At 41.1% G+C, this 22,985-nt stretch overlaps 3 protein-coding genes across 3 annotated transcripts in view; all 3 read right to left on the bottom strand.

Annotated features, from left to right (window-relative positions):
- The window catches only part of itpr3 (inositol 1,4,5-trisphosphate receptor, type 3), a 114,819-nt gene that overhangs the window by 81,602 nt on the left and 10,232 nt on the right, over positions 1 to 22,985 (bottom strand). Inside the window, exons 2-5 of the mRNA XM_034086586.2 lie at positions 17,924 to 17,994; positions 14,110 to 14,231; positions 11,778 to 11,864; positions 9,137 to 9,295 (exon numbers count right to left, since the gene is read on the bottom strand). Of these exons, the coding sequence (XP_033942477.1) occupies positions 9,137 to 9,295; positions 11,778 to 11,864; positions 14,110 to 14,231; positions 17,924 to 17,994 (439 nt within the window). The remainder of the gene's footprint in view (positions 1 to 9,136; positions 9,296 to 11,777; positions 11,865 to 14,109; positions 14,232 to 17,923; positions 17,995 to 22,985) is intronic.
- Positions 2,708 to 4,427, bottom strand: LOC139434148 (inositol 1,4,5-trisphosphate-gated calcium channel ITPR3-like). The gene is made up of 5 exons (XM_071203651.1): positions 4,420 to 4,427; positions 4,106 to 4,247; positions 3,854 to 4,018; positions 2,913 to 3,085; positions 2,708 to 2,831 (listed from the first exon to the last, which is right to left on the bottom strand). The coding sequence occupies exons 1-5, from the start codon at positions 4,425 to 4,427 to the stop codon at positions 2,708 to 2,710; spliced, it is 612 nt and encodes a 203-aa protein (XP_071059752.1).
- Positions 7,133 to 8,902, bottom strand: LOC139434149 (inositol 1,4,5-trisphosphate-gated calcium channel ITPR3-like). The gene is made up of 5 exons (XM_071203652.1): positions 8,899 to 8,902; positions 8,231 to 8,328; positions 8,046 to 8,129; positions 7,360 to 7,506; positions 7,133 to 7,234 (listed from the first exon to the last, which is right to left on the bottom strand). Exons 1-5 carry the CDS (start codon positions 8,900 to 8,902, stop codon positions 7,133 to 7,135), a joined length of 435 nt encoding a protein of 144 aa, XP_071059753.1.

Below are 22,985 nucleotides of genomic sequence, written 5' to 3' on the forward strand. Positions count from 1 at the left end.
GAATTATGAAATGATCCGTGTCACCACCTGCACACCTTTGACACACACACACACACACACACACACCTTTCTCCTACAGGAATTTTTATCGTGATCTGACAGAGTTTCTTTCGACAGCAACCACACCCAGATTGTGTGTGTGTGTGTGTGTGTGTGTGTGTGTGTGTGTGCGTGCGTGCGTGCGTGCGTGCGTGCGTGCGTGCGTGTGGGGTAAACTATCTCACATGTATCGGCAAAGTCAAAAGGACAGATGTTGCCATGGCGAGGGGAAGGGAGTGGTGTGAATCACCTGGTTGCCAATGCCAACAAACTGGCATTAGCTACAGGACTGTGATTAATTCAATTTCAGGCATGGAAAGCATTTAAAACCAGCTCCATCTCCTCCAGCTTCAACCTCATAGGATGGTTTACTTTGAATTGTTGTTGTATGTTCATTCAGTTAAAGACGCCTTTCTTTTCTGTAGATATGCTAATAAGCTATGTGACTTTATTTATGAATGAATTCAGTTAGTTCATAAACCTGGAGAAATACTCATGAGAGCATCACATGGGGAATCGCCTGCTGCAGAAAAGAGTTACGGACAAACACAACATTTTCCTAAAGTCATGTCCGAGTCATAACATATAGTTCTGTTTTGGATCAACCCAACAAGCCTTTAGAAGGACCTCCATCTCTACCAGGTAGGTAACAAGCATTCTTACTACGTGCTGTCCTCTGTGTTTTGACTCTATTTGAGGAATTGACCCAAAATGAAATGAGATGATGCTCGAGGAACATACTGGAAACAACTTTGGCTGTTTGTAGTGAATTAAGATGGAAGAAAACTATATCAAGAAAAGGGAACATCGCTTCATCTCCAGTTCTAATTATGAGACGTTGAATACAGCACGTTGTTAAAGAGCGCCCCCTTCATATGAATACATTATATGGAGTGTTTTGTGTTTTGTATGTGTTTCATCGTTGTCTATGTGTTGTCTCTTTTAGACGGCGAATTATGCGGTTTTTGTACAAATTCTGTGTTTTTGTGGTAATTCCCGTCTTTTTGCTCTGAATTTCGCATTATTTAGTCCCTTTGAGTCTTTCTCGTCTGCTTTGCGGCTCCATGAATGTTCTGCGTCTCTCCACAGTTATGTTGTGTCTCTATGTTAACATGTGCTGTCTTTTGAATGTGTTTTTGCATTTCTGTCGTTATGTCGTATTGTAGTTGTTTTGTGCTATCCACATCGCCTTACATTATTCTTTGTGTTTTTTATAAATCATATATTTCTAGTCGTTTGATTTGAATGATTATAATTCAAACCGATACGAAGCAGTCTCAAAGGGTCTAGACCAGATTCCTGGAGACTGTATTCAGTGATCCATGACTGTGAACTTTTATTGTATACAATCTTATCTCGGATGTCATATCTCTGTTATTTCAAACACTCTGAGACAATCAGTAACCTTCACATGTTTCCTGTGGAGCCGATCAGCCGCGCTTCCAGGGCAGGAACTCAACAGCGCCCCAGTTTCATGTTAATGTTAATAAATACCCTCTTTTTAATAGAACTTATGAGCACTTTACCTGCATGACTGTTCCATATTTGACAACGTCTCCGTGGACTTTCTTGTTTTCTGTCTCGTTCTGCTTCTGCTCCAGGTTGGACGCATGCTGCAAAACACACACACACACACACACAGAATAAAGTAACATCTGTTTGTGAACCCTGTCTTTATATGCTGCGATGCAACCAAACATTAACAATGATCACTCAGAGTATTTGTAGTGGATAGTAATAACATCCTGCTCTCTGTGTTGGACATGTCTTTGTAAACAACTTATTTTGCACACATTCACATTTTCTGGTTTTGTACTTGGAGGATAAAGTTGACATGTAGAAAGAAAATGTCCAAATCTGAAGAAAACATACATCTCCAAAGTTCAAATACAATTGTTGGGAATAAAAGTGGATAATAAATCAAATGGCTAGCGCTAGCACCAAGGATACATGATGGCTAGCGCTAGCACCAAGGATACATGATGGCTAGCGCTAGCACCAAGGATACATGATGGCTAGCGCTAGCACCAAGGATACATGATGGCTAGCGCTAGCACCAAGGATACATGATGGCTAGCGCTAGCACCAAGGATACATGATGGCTAGCGCTAGCACCAAGGATACATGTCCAGCTTTATTCTTGACTATTCCACAGCGTGCACAGAATGCAAAATAAATAATCTTCTTCCATGCTTGACCAAATACTTTTTCACACAGTCAGGTAAATGGAAAGTGAGTGCTCATCGTCTCCTAGTGGAAGTAGAGGAGGTTTTACCAGCGTCCGGTTTCAAATGAGTTAGTCAACTAACATGCAGCTAAAGAGCATCGGACCAGACACAGAAAAAGAGCTTTCTTGCTTCAAAGTGGAGTTTGTAGTTGGGTAATTTTTACATGAAAATATGTATTTTATTTAGTCCAAAAAAATATATATTCTTTAATTGTATTGATTTTTTTTAAGTGTTATTATGTATTTTTTTGAATCTTGAATTGTTATCATAATGTCTTTGCCACTCAACTAAACGAGTAGAGTTCAACTACAGTGAAGCACAGAGTATATTTCATTCCCAACCTCCCCCTTTAATTTGAATCCAGTGCAAATAAGGCCTTTAATGATGCAAAAATCATTGGTAACTGAGGGGTTACAGATCATCCCTCCCTCTCTCCCTCCTCACTCTGTCTTGATGAGGATATCCTGGTTTTTGGGGTCCAGTACACATTTACAGATGAGCTCCTGGGTGACGGGGATGGCCACGTTGTTGGACACACACAGATCTGACAGGTAGTCCAGAAACCTGTACAAACACAAAATAAGAATAAATATACCAACAACATATTGAGGGCCTCTACCCTCTGCTTCCTCCCTCCATGTGTACCTGGGCTCTCTGTTCTTGCGGACCAGGCTGACGAAGGTCTCCACCTCGGTCTTGGTGATGTGTTTCTCCAGCAGTTTTCGGTTGTTGTGCAGCAGGGCGGTGATGGTGTCCTCAGCCAGGATGTCATAACCGATCTGACTCTGCATCACACCGAACTGCTTCGCTATGTGCTCCTGAAGGGGGAGGAAGGTGAAGTAGACTCAGAAAGTTAAAAAAAGAATAACTGACCAGGGAAGTCATTTATATTTAGAATTGTACATAAAGGAAAAAGAAAACAAAATGTGTTATGCTTCTATCAAACAATTCATAATCTCATCATAGTATAAATATATTAAATAATTTATAATAATGATAACAATACCTAAATACAAACTTTTTACAATTTAAATGTTTCAAATTTGGATTGGTCCTTCAACACTAACTTTGGTTAAATTAGGTTTATTTGTCATTCGAGAAAACATCTCACATTCTCACACATTTGAAAGTCGTTTGTGTCTCTGGAGCAAGCTTTTCAAAATCGAAAAGAAAATATCTCGGCTTGGGCTTCAGACTTTCATTAAAAACTGGACGTTGGTATTTAGGACAACATTGGCGAATTGCCATTTTTATTTTAATCTTTCTCTTGTGAGACCCTCAGCTTTATGTAAGTTCAAGACTAAATTACTGTAGCATCTCTTTTAATGGGAATGCCAAAATTCAGTTTGTTTTACTGATAAGAACAGCAGATAAGAGTATCATCAGCATAGATTACATTACATTACATTGCATTTAGATCGATACAAGATTTTATTTGCATATTTAGAAAACAGAAATGGTCCCAGTACAGAACCCTGGGGTGCACCCTTTGATACAGGAAAACTGTATCTGAACACAAGTAGATTTAACAGATATTTGACAACTTGGGTATTCATCTGCATTATTTTCATCCTCTTCCTCCTCACCTGGTTCTTGCGGTAGTCCTCCTGGGAATGTCGGAGGACTCTATAGCAGAGTCTGAACATGTACTGGTAGGGAGAGTTCTTCTGGTCCGCCAGCTCCTCCAGACGCAGCAGAGGACCCTCCCCTTCCCCCCGGTCCTTAAAGGGGGCCTTTAGGATGCCAAAGATCTGAAACACACAATCAAGGAATACTGTAGTCCTGGTTCCTGCATCTGCTTCTTAATTACTTGTACCCGAGTGATTCTTGGATCTCACCTGTTTGAGGATGTTCTGTTCTCTCATCAGTTTCTGTCTCTCTCGGTTGGCTTTGGACATGTTTACATCCAGGACCGCCTGCCCGCTGTTGATGACGTCAGCCACGAAGAAAACCACGTCCTCCAGCAGCTTGATGGCAAACCTGACCGGCAATTTTTTATGTATATTAAGTATTCCTCTAAGTCAGTCTTCCTGTATGTACTTGCTTATTTTCTTGTGTAATTTCTCGGTTTACTGAATTTCTCTGAAAAGTTTTTAGTTTTTAGTTTTTATCTGTACTCTCTACTTAATATAAAAATCAAAAACTCTGCTACTGCGACATGCTACTTTTTCTTGAATGTTACAAATAAATAAATGTATCTTAGGCTGGAGCCACACAAGGACGATAACGCAAATGGACCGAAATCGATATCAAAAAAGTCTTCCGTCCACACGCAATAGGCACCAGAAACGTGTCCGTTCACACGAGACCGCTCGAAAGCGCTGGAGATGCTGTAGTACATATGACAGGCCTGTAAGTGGCGCTGTACTCCGGCCATAAAAGCAGCGAAGAAGACTTCCCGTGCATGGTTGCCATGGTTGCCTTTCTGTTTATTCTCCGCTGTGGCTCTTTTTCTCCCTCCCCAAGGCAAGCGTGTGCTCCTGCTGTAATTCTCTCCGGTAGTCCACCAGCAGATAAAAAACACCCACCTCTCCGCCTCTTCCAAGGGACGAGGGGACCGTGCGGCAGAGTTTCAGTTGATTTTTTTCGCCGGTCAACATGTCCGTAAAGTTTAAATCCTTCGGACAAAATTAGAAAAGTGCCGGTCAGAGGTCTTATTTGTTATTTTGAGCTTTATAACTAATTGATAACGACTATATAAGAATACAAAACGGAGCCTCTCTTTTCCTCCCCCTCTTCTGACAGCCCAGCAGCTGATCTCTGAGCAGGAGAGGTGGGGAGAGGCGGGGTTATTGCTTCAACGTTATCAGGAAATGATCGTATAGGCGTAAACACGGAGCCGTTTGCCCCCCCAGAGTGTTTCGTTCGCAGATCCAGACCCGTTATCGTTATCATTTTATGCGTTTCCATGTCGGCCTCGTGTGGCCGAACCGTCTATATGATAGAGAACTGTAGCGGATATGACCGTTATCGTCCTCGTGTGGCTGGGGCTTTAATCTACATCAGCTAGGGTCATGGCGGAAATAAACCATAAGGAATTTGACATTTCAGATAAAACAATTCATAGGGAGATAAAAGTATTTCCTGAAGGCATGCAAACATGATAGAGTAGATACGCTTCCTATTATATACAAAAAAACTCACACATCACATTGACACACAGTAACCCTACCGGCGGTCGTTTCTGGCTGATGAGCCCTTCCGAACTGGTCCACCACGGTGCTCAGCATGGCGCTGCGATCGTTATGCGATAGTCCAGATCTCTGATCTCCATCACAGGAACAGAGACCGATGGCAAACGCCTCCTTATCCTCTTTAGTGGGACACGTTCCTAACTGCAGGAAGATGGTACAATAATATCACTACTGAGAAACATTCATCCTTACTAAAAAAAACAAACCAAACGTTCTTTCTAAAATAAAACCTGTTTGGGGAAGTTCTGTGAAGATAATTGTTGTCTTAACACAAGCAGAAAAACACATAAAACTGTCAAAGGTATGATACATAAACTAGTGAATTCAAAGCATCTAAGGTAGATTTGAACTAGAGTGGGACTTACCATGAGTCTGATGGGTCTCTCCTCGTCGATATCGATGGGGACGTGGTGCTCTGGATCCAGGTGTTGGTGCACAGATGTCGTAGTCGTACGTACGAATTTCTGGAAGAAAACAGGTTCAACAGGTTCAAGCCACTGAAGTTGGTTTAGTGTCCTTTATGGTCCTCTTTCAAATGTTTTGAATTAGCTTGTGGTGCTTCACCGGATAAATTAATCTACATACTAATCTGCTGCTAATGTACTTTGCTATTTGGATTACAGTTAAACTGACATACAAATGAAGACTTCCTGTACAATTGTATAATATTTAACCCTGCAAAAAGAAAAGTATATATGCCACATGCAGAATCACAGACTAAGGGACAACAGACGCCTTCGTCATGTTTGCTTATTGCTTGATGAAGAGGATTTAAAATGTGCCTTTTTTCAGTCCAATAAAGTTATACAGATCTTCTAAAAAAATCCAAACTTAGTAGAACATATATCCTGTTGTTTTATGCTGTGCTTTAATTCATATTCAATAAACCATAATTGTTCCTTACCGTGGTACGAACGAGTCGGTCTTCTGCAGTGTGGTCGGGTCGAGCTCGAACAGCGAGGCGATGTCGTTCCCATGAGCCACCGCCACAACTTGTACTTGATCCTCTCGCCGTGGGAGCGCTTGGTGCGACTGCTGTCGACCTACACAGAGGTCAGAGGTCACAGTGAGGCTCAGGAGGTGAAAGGGTTCAAATACACTCTATTTTAAACAGAAGAAGTAATTCAAATAGTTTCTCCAGAGCTGTGTGATATTAACTGTTTAAATCCCACTGGTGTTGATGTGTGACGATGGTAAAGAAGTGAACTCACTACAGATGCCGGCTCTGCACTGTCTCCTTTATATCCCGGGTTTTCCTGCAAAAACAACAACAACAGTTACCCAAAAATATATTATCTAACACAAGAAAACCCCTCAAAAGAAGATTCTGTAGGGTTACAAATAAATGCAACACAGATTAGAATTATCTATTTACAAGTTATTTGGAATACAACAGGGGTACATTTTGAGTAGCATGAGAGCTTAAGCAATTTAGCAATAAGTCAAACAATAAAATGTTTTAAACTAATCTGCATCTAAATCTAGTAAGTGAGAAACAAGGATTAGTTTCAAAGGCATTCAAATTATATGTATCAGCATTTGATAATTGGTAGATAGTAATGTTTATACTGATGACTTCCTGTTGTGGCAGATCAGCTGTTAATGCTTATAATCCAATCAGAAATCATTCATTCACTCACTCATACATCCTTCCACACAGCGTTGCCATGGTTACCTCAGCAGCCAGGTAGTTTTCCGGTGGGCCAGGTGTTTGAAGCGATAGAGGCTGTTCCAATGTCCCGCCCCCCCACGACAAGGGTCATGATGGACAACCTGACGGACCAATCAGAACACAGAGGGAGTTTGATATAAGTTCAGTGTGTGTGTGTGTGCGTGCGTGCGTGCGTGCGTGTGTGTGTGTGTGTGTGTGTGTGTGTGTGTGTATGTGTGTTGTGTACCTCGATCTCCCACAGAGCATTGGAGCTGGTGGCTGAGGTGGCAGATTGTCTCAGAGTCGTTCGGAGGAACACGTGGAGTTTGCTCTTGTACTCGTCGCAGGTCAGAAACTTCTCCTGCTCGGCGTGAAACAAACGCACCACCTCGCCCTGAGAGAGAAGAGTTTAACAGGACTTAAAGTATATTTTCTTATTTTCTGCTGAACTACTTCAAGCTCATATTGCAGGAGCCAATTTGCCAAAATCACTGTAATTTATTTCTGGAGTCTTTTGGTCAATGTTGGATGAACTCAGTAATCATGGCATTGTGTTTGTCCCCACTGCAATACTTCTTCTGCTTCCAGCAACAGCTAAGGCTCATGAGTATTGTAGTATTGGCTAAGGCTCATGGGTATTGTAGTATTCAAAGATTTCCAAAAAGCCAAAGTAAAGGAAAAAACGTATTAAAAATTACTATGAGCACAAATTCTAAGACAAATTCTCGCAGCTTTTTTAAAATTCTGATTTGTAATTAAATGTTAGGAGGTTTATTCACACTTTATAGCTGATATAATATCCTTAAGTTTAACTGAATCTAAATATATGTGTATCATAGAAAGAGTGTGCTTGTCATTACACATTGGTGCAATCCGGGACACAGGTGCTGTATGTATTGTATGTTCTGCATGCACTGCAGTAAAGTCACTCACTCCTTTGAGGACTTCCTCTCTGTTGTCGCTGAACATCATGAACAGGTTGATCTTCCAGCTGGTGTTGCAGTTCACAGAGTTCACCTGCAGGGGGAGAACAGCTGTTTACTGAGAGTCTCTGATGCAGTCCTCATCAGAACCAGAACTATACTCAGTGTCAGTACTCTGATTGCTCTGCGTCTCACCTCTTTGCAGCCGGATGGTCGGTCAGCTCGTAGTTTGAGGCGTGCAGCGGCTGCCCGGCGTTCACCGGGTTCAGCATCACTTTGTCTCCAACCACCACCTGAGACACAAACACCGGTCACTAAACACGTTCTGCCCACTATACCTGTTCCAATAAGACATATAGAAAGTCGTAATTATCCCTAAAAGAACCACAAACTGTGAAATTAACCTTAACTGTCGTGAAAAGTGTCAAAGTGCAAATAAGCTTCATTGCAGAACAAAACAATATACTTTATATATATATACTGTATTAAACTATATTGGGAAAAGATCAATATTTTTTATTATATTCTAAATAAATTCACAATATATATTTTCTCTCTCCCTTTCCCAAAGTATTTGCTTAAATCCAATATAAAATGTTTTGTAAATATCAGATTTAATAATAAACAAAAAATGGAATCAATATAAATTCTGCACAAATATATATATTTTTTTTTAAAGGACATAGTGTCAGATATGTTTGTATAAAGTGATATTTTAACAACATTATTATAGCTATTATGATCGTGATCGTGAAGGCCTTGTTGTCATGGGTGTGCCTGTCCAGGGACCGCAGGTGGAACGGAGCTGCTCGCTGTAATCTGACATAAAGCTTCTCTTCTCTTTGAGATCAATGTATTTCTACGCATGGTCCTTGTTCAATAAAGATATATAATTAATTAAGTGCTGATCATGCTCAATCATTGTTGATAACTCTTCTCTACTGTAAGTAGAGGAAAGGTCAAGGAAGATATGGAAAGGTAAGAAGATGATTTTAATGGTGGCCCTGCGGAGAAGATCAGCCGTCACTAAGTAGTTATTATCCTCTGGTGTTTATTATGTAGAACACGCTGTTGCAGATGAGTGCTAATCCGTGTGTTCACATTGTCTCCGTTGGCTCTGAGCTTCCAGAAGGGCTGGATGAAGAGCCAGGAGCCCTCGTTCCCCGTCCCGTCCAGGGTGACCCGCATGGCGTTCTTCTCCAGGAGAGCGGGGAGGCGCTTGTTCACCGTCAGGTACTTATTACTCTTCATGTGCAGCAACTAGAGAGAGAGAGAGAGTTCTTACAAAAATGTGATTATTGTATTGATCAGAATAAAGGACTCTGGCTTCAGGAGCAGCCGATCTGCACTAATGGAAATCATGGAAGAAATTACATCAGCATTGGAAAGTATTAATGTACAATGTGGGTATTTATTGATCTGAAAAAAGCTTTTGACACCGTAGATCATGACATCCTCATATCTAAATTGGAATACGAGGAATAGCTCAGAACTGCATTACATGGTAATACGTCTAATTATATGAAGAGTACATGTTTTGTTTTAAAAGAACTGTGGAATAAACAAATAAATAAAACTTTGGTGCAAGATTCAAGATTTTAAGATGCAAGGCTTTATTGTCATGTGCGCAGCAGCTTCAGTGGAGAAAGCTTAACTCACAGGCTCCTCCCACAACGCAACATGAATATATATATAAGACGTAAAACTAATTAAACAGATACAAATAGTGAAAGAAATAACAATAGAAATGAAATAGTGCAAGATAATGTTTTGAGATGTGCAGGTAAATACAAATAAAAATGAAATAGTGCAAGAAGAGTCTATATACAAGTACATTGAACATGATTTATAGATAAATAAATTGCAAACAGACGAATGTGTTATATATTCTTCCTCAGTCTCACGTTCAGACTCGAACCAGATGTGAGTGTTTCCACTGATACTATTTACTACAGTCATTCTGCAGCTGCTTCATTTCTTTCGACTAGTTTCTCTTGCTGTTATCATGAAATCAGACGGCGTGGAGGCACCAACGTGTCGTCAGGCTCTGCTCATGACATTTAAAAACTGTAACACACTAACAGTAATAATGGCCTCTTTGTCTAAACTGAAGTGTGTGTGTATAAACATGAGGAAGGTGCAGTTTAGTTATTATTTCTACTGTAGAATTATGAAATGATCCGTGTCACCACCTGCACACCTTTGACACACACACACACACACACACACACCTTTCTCCTACAGGAATTTTTATCGTGATCTGACAGAGTTTCTTTCGACAGCAACCACACCCAGATTGTGTGTGTGTGTGTGTGTGTGTGTGTGTGTGTGCGTGCGTGCGTGCGTGCGTGCGTGCGTGCGTGCGTGCGTGCGTGTGGGGTAAACTATCTCACATGTATCGGCAAAGTCAAAAGGACAGATGTTGCCATGGCGAGGGGAAGGGAGTGGTGTGAATCACCTGGTTGCCAATGCCAACAAACTGGCATTAGCTACAGGACTGTGATTAATTCAATTTCAGGCATGGAAAGCATTTAAAACCAGCTCCATCTCCTCCAGCTTCAACCTCATAGGATGGTTTACTTTGAATTGTTGTTGTATGTTCATTCAGTTAAAGACGCCTTTCTTTTCTGTAGATATGCTAATAAGCTATGTGACTTTATTTTATGAATGAATTCAGTTAGTTCATAAACCTGGAGAAATACTCATGAGAGCATCACATGGGGAATCGCCTGCTGCAGAAAAGAGTTACGGACAAACACAACATTTTCCTAAAGTCATGTCCGAGTCATAACATATAGTTCTGTTTTGGATCAACCCAACAAGCCTTTAGAAGGACCTCCATCTCTACCAGGTAGGGTAACAAGCATGCTTACTACGTGCTGTCCTCTGTGTTTTGACTCTATTTGAGGAATTGACCCAAATGAAATGAGATGATGCTCGAGGAACATACTGGAAACAACTTTGGCTGTTTGTAGTGAATTAAGATGGAAGAAAACTATATTCAAAGAAAAGGGAACATCGCTTCATCTCCAGTTCTAATTATGAGACGTTGAATACAGCACGTTGTTAAAGAGCGCCCCCTTCATATGAATACATTATATGGAGTGTTTTGTGTTTTGTATGTGTTTCATCGTTGTCTATGTGTTGTCTCTTTTAGACGGCGAATTATGCGGTTTTTGTACAAATTCTGTGTTTTTGTGGTAAATTCCCGTCTTTTTGCTCTGAATTTCGCATTTATTTAGTCCTTTTGAGTCTTTTCTCGTCTGCTTTGCGGCTCCATGAATGTTCTGCGTCTCTCCACAGTTATGTTGTGTCTCTATGTTAACATGTGCTGTCTTTTTGAATGTGTTTTTGCATTTCTGTCGTTATGTCGTATTGTAGTTGTTTTGTGCTATCCACATCGCCTTACATTATTCTTTGTGTTTTTTATAAATCAATATATTTCTAGTCGTTTGATTTGAATGATTATAATTCAAACCGATACGAAGCAGTCTCAAAGGGTCTAGACCAGATTCCTGGAGACTGTATTCAGTGATCCATGACTGTGAACTTTTATTGTATACAATCTTATCTCGGATGTCATATCTCTGTTATTTCAAACACTCTGAGACAATCAGTAACCTTCACATGTTTCCTGTGGAGCCGATCAGCCGCGCTTCCAGGGCAGGAACTCAACAGCGCCCCAGTTTCATGTTAATGTTAATAAATACCCTCTTTTTAATAGAACTTATGAGCACTTTACCTGCATGACTGTTCCATATTTGACAACGTCTCCGTGGACTTTCTTGTTTTCTGTCTCGTTCTGCTTCTGCTCCAGGTTGGACGCATGCTGCAAAACACACACACACACACACACAGAATAAAGTAACATCTGTTTGTGAACCCTGTCTTTATATGCTGCGATGCAACCAAACATTAACAATGATCACTCAGAGTATTTGTAGTGGATAGTAATAACATCCTGCTCTCTGTGTTGGACATGTCTTTGTAAACAACTTATTTTGCACACATTCACATTTTCTGGTTTTGTACTTGGAGGATAAAGTTGACATGTAGAAAGAAAATGTCCAAATCTGAAGAAAACATACATCTCCAAAGTTCAAATACAATTGTTGGGAATAAAAGTGGATAATAAATCAAATGGCTAGCGCTAGCACCAAGGATACATGATGGCTAGCGCTAGCACCAAGGATACATGATGGCTAGCGCTAGCACCAAGGATACATGATGGCTAGCGCTAGCACCAAGGATACATGATGGCTAGCGCTAGCACCAAGGATACATGATGGCTAGCGCTAGCACCAAGGATACATGATGGCTAGCGCTAGCACCAAGGATACATGTCCAGCTTTATTCTTGACTATTCCACAGCGTGCACAGAATGCAAAATAAATAATCTTCTTCCATGCTTGACCAAATACTTTTTCACACAGTCAGGTAAATGGAAAGTGAGTGCTCATCGTCTCCTAGTGGAAGTAGAGGAGGTTTTACCAGCGTCCGGTTTCAAATGAGTTTAGTCAACTAACATGCAGCTAAAGAGCATCGGACCAGACACAGAAAAAGAGCTTTCTTTGCTTCAAAGTGAGTTTTGTAGTTGGGTAATTTTTACATGAAAATATGTATTTTATTTAGTCCAAAAAAATATATATTCTTTAATTGTATTGATTTTTTTTAAGTGTTATTATGTATTTTTTGGCAATAGTATTTCTACCTATTTAAAACACTTTTCTGTATAAATGAAGCTTTGCCTTGATCATTTGAATCATCAATGCAAAGGAGAGAACCGTGAATCAAAGAATGAAAGACACATCAGTTGATAATAAACGTCTATCTGTGTGAGCAGAGGTGTGTGTGTGTGTGTGTGTGTGTGTGTGTGTGTGAGCAGAGGTGTGTGTGTGTGAGCATAAGTGTGTGCGTGAGCAGAGGTGTGTGTGAGCAGAAGTGTGTGTGTGAGCAGACGTGTATGAGCAGAGGTGTGTGTGTGTGAGCAGAGGTGTGTGTGAGCAGAAGTGTGTGTGAGCAGAAGTGTGTGTGAGCAGAGGTGTGTGTGAGCAGAAGTGTGTGTGTGAGCAGAAGTGTGTGAGCAGAGGTGTGTGTGAGCAGAAGTGTGTGTGTGAGCAGACGTGTGTGTGTGAGAAGAGGTGTGTGTGTGAGCAGAGGTGTGTGTGTGAGCAGAGGTGTGTGTGTGAGCAGAAGTGTGTGTGTGTGTGTGTGTGTGTGTGTGTGTGTGTGTGTGTGTGTGTGTGTGTGTGTGTGTGTGTGTGTGTGTGTGTGTGTGTGTGTGTGTGTGTGTGTGTGTGTGTGTGTGTGTGTGTGTGTGTGTGTGTGTGTGTGAGCAGAGGTGTGTGAGCAGAGGTGTGTGTGTGAGCAGAGGTGTGTGTGAGCAGAGCTGTGTGTGTGAGCAGAGGTGTGTGTGTGAGCAGAGCTGTGTGTGTGAGCAGAGGTGTGTGTGTGAGCAGAGGTGTGTGTGAGCAGAAGTGTGTGTGAGCAGAAGTATGTGTGAGCAGACGTTTGTGTGTGAGCAGAGGTGTGTGTGTGAGCAGACGTGTGTGTGAGCAGAGGTGTGTGTGTGAGCAGAGGTGTGTGTGAGCAGAAGTGTGTGTGAGCAGAGGTGTGTGTGAGCAGACGTGTGTGTGAGCAGACGTGTGTGTGAGCAGACGTGTGTGTGTGTGTGTGTGTGTGTGTGTGTGTGTGTGTGTGTGTGTGTGTGTGTGTGTGTGTGAGCAGAAGTGTGTGTGAGCAGAGGTGTGTGTGATCAGACGTGTGTGTGATCAGACGTGTGTGTGTGTGTGTGTGTGTGTGTGTGTGTGTGTGTGTGTGTGTGTGTGTGTGTGTGTGTGTGTGTGTGTGTGTGTGTGTGTGTGTGCAGAAGTGTGTGTATGAGCAGAAGTGTGTGTGAGCAGAAGTGTGTGTGAGCAGACGTGTGTGTGTGTGTGTGTGTGTGTGTGTGTGTGTGTGTGTGTGTGTGTGTGTGTGTGTGTGTGTGTGTGTGTGTGTGTGTGTGTGTGTGTGTGTGTGTGTGTGTGTGTGTGTGTGTGTGTGTGTGTGTGTGTGTGTGTGTGTGTGTGTGTTACCTGTAGTTTCTGCAGCAGCACCACGTCAGCGATCTTGTCCTTCTCATGTTTGGCTTGTTTGGCTTTCCAGAACTGCTTCTGAGCCGAGTATCGACTCATGGGACAAACCTTGAACAGGCAGTCTGAGGAAACACAACAGAAAAGATTCAGATGTAATAGAAAATATGTGTTTAAATAAAGTTCAATTCAACCTGAAAGCACTGGAAAATCATTCAGGCTCAATGTCTTTGACACGTCACAGAAAATAATTTGAAAAATGAAGAATTCCTTTCGGTTTTATTATTTATATTTAAAGTCAAATGCACATTAAGTAATATCTAAACCTACCCCTTACCCTTTCTGCCACTAGGATGATGGGAGTCAGTGTCTTCATCACCATTGCTGTTAAGATTCCTTCACATTGTTCAGCACGTCTTAAATATGAGCCGAATTATCCACAGAGGCGTCTTACTCTCAATAATAAACAAACAAGGCCATTCTAACTGAGAGAAACACTGAATAAAGCTTCATGTTGAAATGTCAGGACTCCCTGGAAGAAGAGATCTTGTATCTCAATGGGACATTCCTGGATAAATAAAAAATAAAAATGTGTACTTCTTCTATGGTACTTGCTAATGTTTGCTCGACTTCTTTCTCTGACAACTTAAAATCCAGAAGTCCAATCACTGAAATCCTTCATCTGAATTAAAAACACCAAAGCCTGAAAAGTTCAAGTTAAAAATGTGCCTTAAATGTAGGTAAGAGGTCAATTTACAACAGCTTAAACACTGACACATATATTACCTTGATTAAAATAACATATTTAATCTTTGAAGTTTGTGGGATAATGTAAGTACACAACTCAACAAAATATGTCGCATAGGTCAGTTTAGATATTTTAATGCTTAAATGTGAACTACAAAATAGCTAACACTATTTATTCTACATTCTTGGTGTGGGTGATTAGTTCCAGAGTGCTGATTGGTCGGTGGAGCAGCGCCTGAAGCTAATTGGTTGTTTTTGGTTTCATATCTTTAAACCGCTGAAGCGTCTGACAGTAAGTCTCTGAGAGAGTTTCAGTCACATTTATACTTCCCGCCCGATGACCAAATATGGTCGTTCTGTCTGAGAGCTGACTCCTGGAGGGACCGATTAAAAAGCGGACCTGTCGGTGGTGTGAGGGAAAGTCAAGAAATCATGTATCCAGATTAAGCGCCAGAAATGAATGATTATTTGTATTTAATTGATTTTTTCATGGTACTTTTAAATATAAGTACCCGCCAAGAGTTCCAAAATGTGTGACTTTTGAGTTGAGCTGTGACTCTGATCTACATGTGAACTAGTTCAACTGCTTACTGTCACAAACTCAAACAGAGCAGATGGTGTGTGTGTGTGTGTGTGTGTGTGTGTGTGTGTGTGTGTGTGTGTGTGTGTGTGTGGTGTGTGTGTGTGTGTGTGTGTGTGTGTGTGTGTGTGTGTGTGTGTGTGTGTGTGTGTGTGTGTGTGTGTGTGTGTGTGTGTGTGTGTGTGTGTGTGTGTGTGTGTGTGTGTGTGTGTGTGTGTGTGTGTGTGTCTAATGATAGCAGCTGGACTTAGATCACTCACGCACATCATTTATATTTCATTCAGCACTCTGGAGGTGTTCGTGGTTCTTATAAAGAGACCTGACCCAGGACCAGAATCAGGCCGACGTGTGATCTCATGGTGAGGACGGGGAATATCGCATTTGGAACTGAGGACATCAATTGTCGCTATTTGTTCATGTTTTAAGACATAAAATTAATAAATACAATTCTTCGGACAACATGTCCTCCATTTCCCTCACCGAAGAACTCGAAATAAACGTCAATATTTTCCATTTCAATAGTTTAAAAGCAGGACACTATGGCGCGTTTCCACTGCAGGCCTCGCTCGGGCTCGCTCGGTTTGGTTAGGCCTTATTAGGCCCGGCTCACTTTAATGCTGCGCTTCCATTACAGTTTAGGAACTGGGGTCGTTACTATAGTAACGCAGTGTAGGCAGAGCCGTGACGTCATCTTTAATGAGCGCCCCAAAAAACAACATCAGCCGTTAGCTGTTAGCCCTCAGAGCTCACAGCTCCTCGTATCTGTCAGTCAAGCTGCTGAACAGTCAGAAACAATTGTGATTATGCTGTTGGGAGTTGTTGGAGGTGCAATGTGTACAGTGTAGTTTGTGCAATCGAGAAGGTTAAATAGGGGAAGTGCATTATGTGTAAATAGGTATGGACACAATAGGGATGTGTGCAATCTGACGGACACTATGCATATGTGCAATAGGGAAAGTTCTGTACCTGTATGTTTCTTGTTTGTTTCTTTGCCATGTGATCTCTGCTCTGTATCTATGACTGATTGACCTGAATGTTCTATGTGTATTATCTCGATGCCCAAGACCAATTTCTCCTAAGGGAGACAATAAAGCTCTATCTTAATCTTCATATCTGTTCAGAAACTAGACAGAAGTTAAACAAGTACAAACCACAGACTGCCTGTGTCATGGAGAATACAGTCGCTGCTTTATTCATGTCTGTAGGCCGTTGTTGTGAGCGTGGACGGTCGGAGTATACTGCGTTAGCTTAGCCGATCTCCATTCAGAAAACACGCATTTTAAAAGGTTTTTCTCCTGCCGTCTGTCTGCAGACTTGTGAAAGCATTAATTCATGGTTGTTACTAACCGGTATCAGTATGTTGTTACTTCGGCATCACTTTGAAACGTGTATTACAATTAAATCACGGTCAAATATGTGCATCTTGTTGTAGTTGTAGCCCCCTTGCCAGCGATTCTCTCTAGTTTAGCATGCTCAGCCCGACCCAGCCTGGTTGTTCCTGGCCCTAGAACCACGATTTTATGGGGCCAGAAAAAAGGTGAATTCGGACCCGCTAGCCGGTACTAGGCCAAGTGGAAACGCAACCAAAAACGGGCCCCGCCCGACTCGGCACGCTTAAAGCGAGCTACCCGCTGCAGTGGAAACGCTGTCATGGATGCATCATCTTGTGTCAGCTCCATCAAGCACACAATCACCTTTTTAGAGTGTGAGGCTGCAACCTTGATAAAGCTCATAGTTAGGACTGGCTCGGGATTTAATAGAACAAGTTCCTTAGTTTTGCTGCTATAGGATTAGACTGGGACTTTCACCTCTAATATTATAATTCTCTTCATCTCTACATTCACTCATCTCCCAAACATGCATGTTACTAACTAGATCGATCGGGTTAAAAACCAGGTCTGGTCCTGTTTCTCTTCACGAGTGGAAGCACATTATATATTGCATTTTATTATCTGTGGTAGAAAGAGAAGGGTCTAGACCTGCTTTGAAATGAAAGTGCAATGAGATCATTTCTCCTGATGGTGATGAAACAATTAAAACAATTATGTTGGGAAGGTGGGGGGTTTGTGTTTTGGATGTGTTTTTTTAAGAATGGAAAAGAAAAATAATCAGTTTGTTATGTGGTTTTAGTTCATTGAACGGGTGCATGATGATTAAACTGCTGTTTTCCGTTTAGACTTGGCCTCAAGAATAAAACTGTTCGGGATATTTCGATATATTTCGACATCACTAAATAGAAACAGCAGGTCATTTATGACCTGCTGTGTTTGTCTACTATAAAGTGACACACACACACACACACACACACACACACACACACACACACACACACACACACACACACACACACACACACACACACACACACACACACACACACACACACACACACACACACACACACACACACACACACACACACACACACACACACACACACACACACACACACACACACACACACACACACACACACACACACACTCTTACCTCTGAATTTCTTTGGAGGATTCTCCAGATCTCCAGCAGCCGGTTCGACCACACAGCGGTCATCTACCAACCTGCAGATAAAAACCACAGAAGAAGAAAAGTCTGTTAGGTGATTCCACTTAAAAACCCATGATATTAAAAAGATAATTCATTAAAAAAACACCATATTACCAACGTTAAAAACATTTTAAAATAAAAGTGTATGTATTCGTCACGTTTCCTCTGTGACCTTTGTCTCAGAGGAAAAACACAACAAGGAGAGAAAAGGATAAAAATGCCAAAATATGTATAAAGCACAAGAAAACACTGACTGAAAAAATATATAAAGTCCACATGATAAGGAGGAGCTGACAGGGATGCAGTCTGCAGGGAACATTCATAAAACTGATCTTAAACCGATCTTTAAACCTTAAAGATCGATAGTTTGATCGTCAGCAGGGTGTGAAGGGACTTTAACGTGAAAACGTTCAGACTTTCAAACTATTTTTCTTTTTTTATTACTTTTAATATAGTATATTTTAATATTGTTTTAATAGTGTCTGCTTATCTGTATTATTGTGTTGCATTGTTGGAGAAGCCTGTGACCTAAGATGTTCAACGACATAATTACTCTGTAGCTAGTTTGACAATAAAGAACCTTGAACCTTGAGAAAAGAGTTGTCCAGTCCTTTTTCAGAAGACGTTCACGTGTTGGTGACTCCTAATCTTTATTTAGATGATGTTTCCACTCTGTTGTTAAGTGAGCATTTAGATGGACAGATAAGGTTTGAGAGACTGTGAGGAAAGCAAGAGGGGAGGTTTTAAAGAGCAGAAGGCCTACTGTGCTGGTTGGGGGCTTCCCTTTCATGTCGTGTGTTATAAAGCTTTTTGTGCATGTACATGGTCTGTAAAGACTACAATCCCTGTGTTCCCTCCCCACACACTTCCTTCCCTGCCTGAAAAGCCTCCATTGGACTCCTTTGTTTACTTCAGGAACATCATGACATCACTGTAACACTCTCGCTTTTATTGGCTTGCGCTCCAACACATTGTACGTCATAGGCTTAAGGCAGACTGGAACCTTTACAATGATGAAACGTGAGTCAAATTTGAGTGTGTGTGTGTGTGTGTGTGTGTGTGTGTGTGTGTGTGTGTGTGTGTGTGTGTGTGTGTGTGTGTGTGTGTGTGTGTGTGTGTGTGTGTGTGTGTGTGTGTGTGTGTGTGTGTGTGTGTGTGTGTGTGGTGTCATTAGAGTAAATCTCTTTTACGATCAGTGTTTAGGCAACAGAGGGGCTCAATAGTGACTGACTGACACACACACACACACACACACACACACACACACACACACACACACACACACACACACACACTCACACACTTAAACTCACACACACTTGGCCTCCTGGTGATTGTAGTTAATGCGTGTATGAATGGGCAGGTAATCCTACTGACTGCAGGCTGTCTGCTCACTGCACGAAAATAAAGCTTCAACTGTGTGTGTGTGTGTGTGTGTGTGTGTGTGTGTGTGTGTGTGTGTGTGTGTGTGTGTGTGTGTGTGTGTGTGTGTGTGTTGTGTGTGTGTGTGTGTGTGTGTGTGTGTGTGTGTGTGTGTGTGTGTGTGTGTGTGTGTGTGTGTGTGTGTGTGTGTGTGTGTGTGTGTGTGTGTGTGTGTGTGTGTGTGTGTGTGTGTGCATGGTTTTGTATGAAGGATCTACACATTGAGTAGAGCTCCTTTAACGACCATGAATTAAGCATATAAAGAACTTTATGTAATGTAAAGGATATATTTTGCGTTGGCTTGAAGCTATTTGAATAATTGCGTCACATGATGGTCATATGTTTGCATTCGGGCCGAGTCAGGGTCACAGCGGCCAATTACAAAATCAAAACCACAGCCTGCAAACAAATCAGGAGCGGCAAGGGATTCTGGGAAAAGCTCCAACATTCATATACATTACATTATCCTCCGGCCAACAGGCTGCTTCAACGATCTGTGTCCACATTATCCATCGCAATACAAGACCCACAACACAAGCAAAGAGTAAACAGTTCAATGTGTTGATTTCCTGCAGTAAAAACATTACTAAACCAACCAAACTAAACTCAACTCAACAAGAAACAAGGCTTAAAATATGTGTAGCTGTGCTTTGTGATCGTCTTATAACCACTTTGTTGCACTGGTGGCGGAAAAAATGTACTGACTTGCATTTAATGCTGACTTGGTTTATGACTAACCCTAACCCTAAATGCAGCTGATACAACGGGCTTTAGAAATGTGTTTACATGTTTTGATATAGTTTATTTCTCCAATGAAGTAGGAGTTTTCCTAAACCCATGGACTTATTTGTTTGGTTTTTAAGAAAGACTAATAATACACTTTTTATAATGTCTTCACTTTTCCTTCTTCTTTTCTTCCTGTCTCATATTTATCTTTATCGTCAACTATCAATCTCTTTCTTGACTTTCAATTTCTGTTTCCCTTCTTCCCACTTTTCTTTCCCTTTCTTTCTTTCCTTCCTTCCTTCCTTCCTTCCTTCCTTCCTTCCTTCCTTCCTTCCTTCCTTCCTTCCTATCTCTTCTTAGCGTAGTTGTGTTTTCTGTTTACCCTTACAGTATATCTACATTCTACCCTTCCTCTTTACATGCCTGTCTTTCAATAAGTCTTCACTTTCCAAAACACATTCCCATTTTCCCAAATGTGTTTTTTTCTCTTTCTTCCCTGTCTCTTGAGTCCAGCGCCCCCTCCCCCGTCACTTAAAACAGCTTCTCAGGTATTTTGTCTGCCTGCAAGGTGTGTCCCAGGTGTGTGCTGCTGATTGCTCCATTCACAAGACACACACAAACACTCAGGTGTGTTGACTCAGTGAACATGATTGGGCAGCTGGCGTGTTTCACAGTGTTTAAGCTGATCTATAGAAATCACATCATCCACATCTGTTTCAGAGTTAATCAGCAGGAAGTGTTTCTGTCAAACATCATCAATAATCAAGTTTTTCTGTTCATTCCTAGGTCCCATCTGTACGTCTTCCTCACATGTTTGCCTCCTTATCTCTTCCCCTCTGACTATACATGTTTCCAAAGACTAAAACAGATCTAGTTTATTATTAAGACCGGATACAACTTAACCAACATTAGCAACATCACTAAGCACTTCTACGTTGGTTGAATTTTTTGAGTTAAAGGGCCATATTCTGCTGATGTCCAGGTGTATATCAGTGTGTAGTGTCTCTACTTTAAAGAGTCCTCTCCTGCTGATGTTCAGGTGTATATCAGTATGTAGTGTCTCTACTTTAAAGAGTCCTCTCCTGCTGATGTTCAGGTGTATATCAGTGTGTAGTGTCTCTACTTTAAAGAGTCCTCTCCTGCTGATGTTCAGGTGTATATCAGTGTGTAGTGTCTCTACTTTAAAGAGTCCTCTCCTGCTGATGTTCAGGTGTATATCAGTATGTAGTGTCTCTACTTTAAAGAGTCCTCTCCTGCTGATGGTCAGGTGTATATCAGTATGTAGTGTCTCTACTTTAAAGAGTCCTCTCCTGCTGATGTGCAGGTGTATATCAGTATGTAGTGTCTCTACTTTAAAGAGTCCTCTCCTGCTGATGTTCAGGTGCATATCAGTATGTAGTGTCTCTACTTTAAAGAGTCCTCTCCTGCTGATGTTCAGGTGTATATCAGTGTGTAGTGTCTCTACTTTAAAGAGTCCTCTCCTGCTGATGTTCAGGTGTATATCAGTATGTAGTGTCTCTACTTTAAAGAGTCCTCTCCTGCTGATGTTCAGGTGTATATCAGTATGTAGTGTCTCTACTTTAAAGAGTCCTCTCCTGCTGATGTTCAGGTGTATATCAGTAGGTAGTGTCTCTACTTTAAAGAGTCCTCTCCTGCTGATGTTCAGGTGTATATCAGTATGTAGTGTCTCTACTGGGACATGTCTCCATGCTTTAATGTTCACAAAGCTCTTTATTTTTCTCATACTGTCTGTGCTGCAGCACCTCTTTTCACCCTCTGTCTGAAACCAGAGCCCAGTCTGCTCTGATTGGTTAGCTGGCCGGCTCTGTTGTGATTGGTCAACTGTTTAGAGATGTCCCGCCCCTTAGCCTATCACGTACAATGTGTTGGAGCACTAGCCAATAGAAGCGCTAGTGTTAAATAGTGATGTCACTGAGTTCAGGAAGTAAACAAAGGAATCCAATGAAGGTGGTTCAAGCAGGCCTTTATAAACCATTGACATGCACAAAAGCCTATATAGAACACTACAGGAGAGGTAAAACCCCAAAAGGCCTCTTTAAAAGGGGAACTATCATGCACAATGCACTTCCCCTTGGAGTTTTCATCTGAACATAATATATTTGTATAACATCTCTGAAACTACTACTATGGTCCAATACGAATACAATATTTGGGAAAAAGGCAAATCTGAATTAGATTGTAATTTATTTAACAACAAAACTGTCTATGGATCTCTTTTAGCATTGTAAATATCAAGCAGTTGCCAGAGCTGTGAATAAAGAACAACTAAGGAAAAAACTAGATAAATATACAACTCAATTCCACCATAATAACCAAGGATTTATGATCGGTACAATATTCAGTAGGTATGATTTTTGTTCAGCTACTCCACTAATATTTGCATCTTCTCTCTACATGTATTGAGTGTGAAATGTGTTTTGTTTGGTTCATCCGGATCCTCCTCCTCTTTCATTCTGCAGGAAAAACTGATTTGAATATGGAGTTGTGTATCTGAATAAGCGCAGGTGTTTTCAGTCATAAACTGAACCTGCAGGAGACATTTGTTGGTTACACTCCAACATATTGTCATCCGTTAAATGCATTATGGCATTGCAAAATCAATGAAATTACAAACTCAAAGCTGAGATAGTCGGACTTTCAATCAACAGATCAGTAGCTCAGAATTTGCTGGTTGCAGCTGTTTTTAAGTTTAAATATTAGTAGATACTTATTATCAACTATGACGACTCAATATCTTTGGGTTTTGAACAGTTTGTAGTAAAAATAAAGCGACAGAAAGAAGTTTATTGTGACCCAAGGAAGTAGACGCAGACATTTTATGAAAGAAATATTTATA

Source organism: Pseudochaenichthys georgianus, chromosome 7 (genome assembly GCF_902827115.2).
Source record: "Pseudochaenichthys georgianus chromosome 7, fPseGeo1.2, whole genome shotgun sequence".
Taxonomy (NCBI): Eukaryota; Metazoa; Chordata; class Actinopteri; order Perciformes; family Channichthyidae; genus Pseudochaenichthys; species Pseudochaenichthys georgianus.

Excerpts from the sequence above, each read along its gene's own strand:
- LOC139434148 (XM_071203651.1), bottom strand. Across the intron at positions 4,019-4,105 it reads AACAGAACATCCTCAAACAG|ATCTTTGGCATCCTAAAGGC; the intron begins GTGAGATCCAAG and ends TGTGTGTTTCAG. Across the intron at positions 3,086-3,853 it reads AGGACTACCGCAAGAACCAG|GAGCACATAGCGAAGCAGTT; the intron begins GTGAGGAGGAAG and ends CTCCCCCTTCAG.
- LOC139434149 (XM_071203652.1), bottom strand. Across the intron at positions 7,507-8,045 it reads GAGAGGAAGTCCTCAAAGGA|GGCGAGGTGGTGCGTTTGTT; the intron begins GTGAGTGACTTT and ends CTTCTCTCTCAG. Across the intron at positions 7,235-7,359 it reads ATGCTCTGTGGGAGATCGAG|GTTGTCCATCATGACCCTTG; the intron begins GTACACAACACA and ends TTGGTCCGTCAG.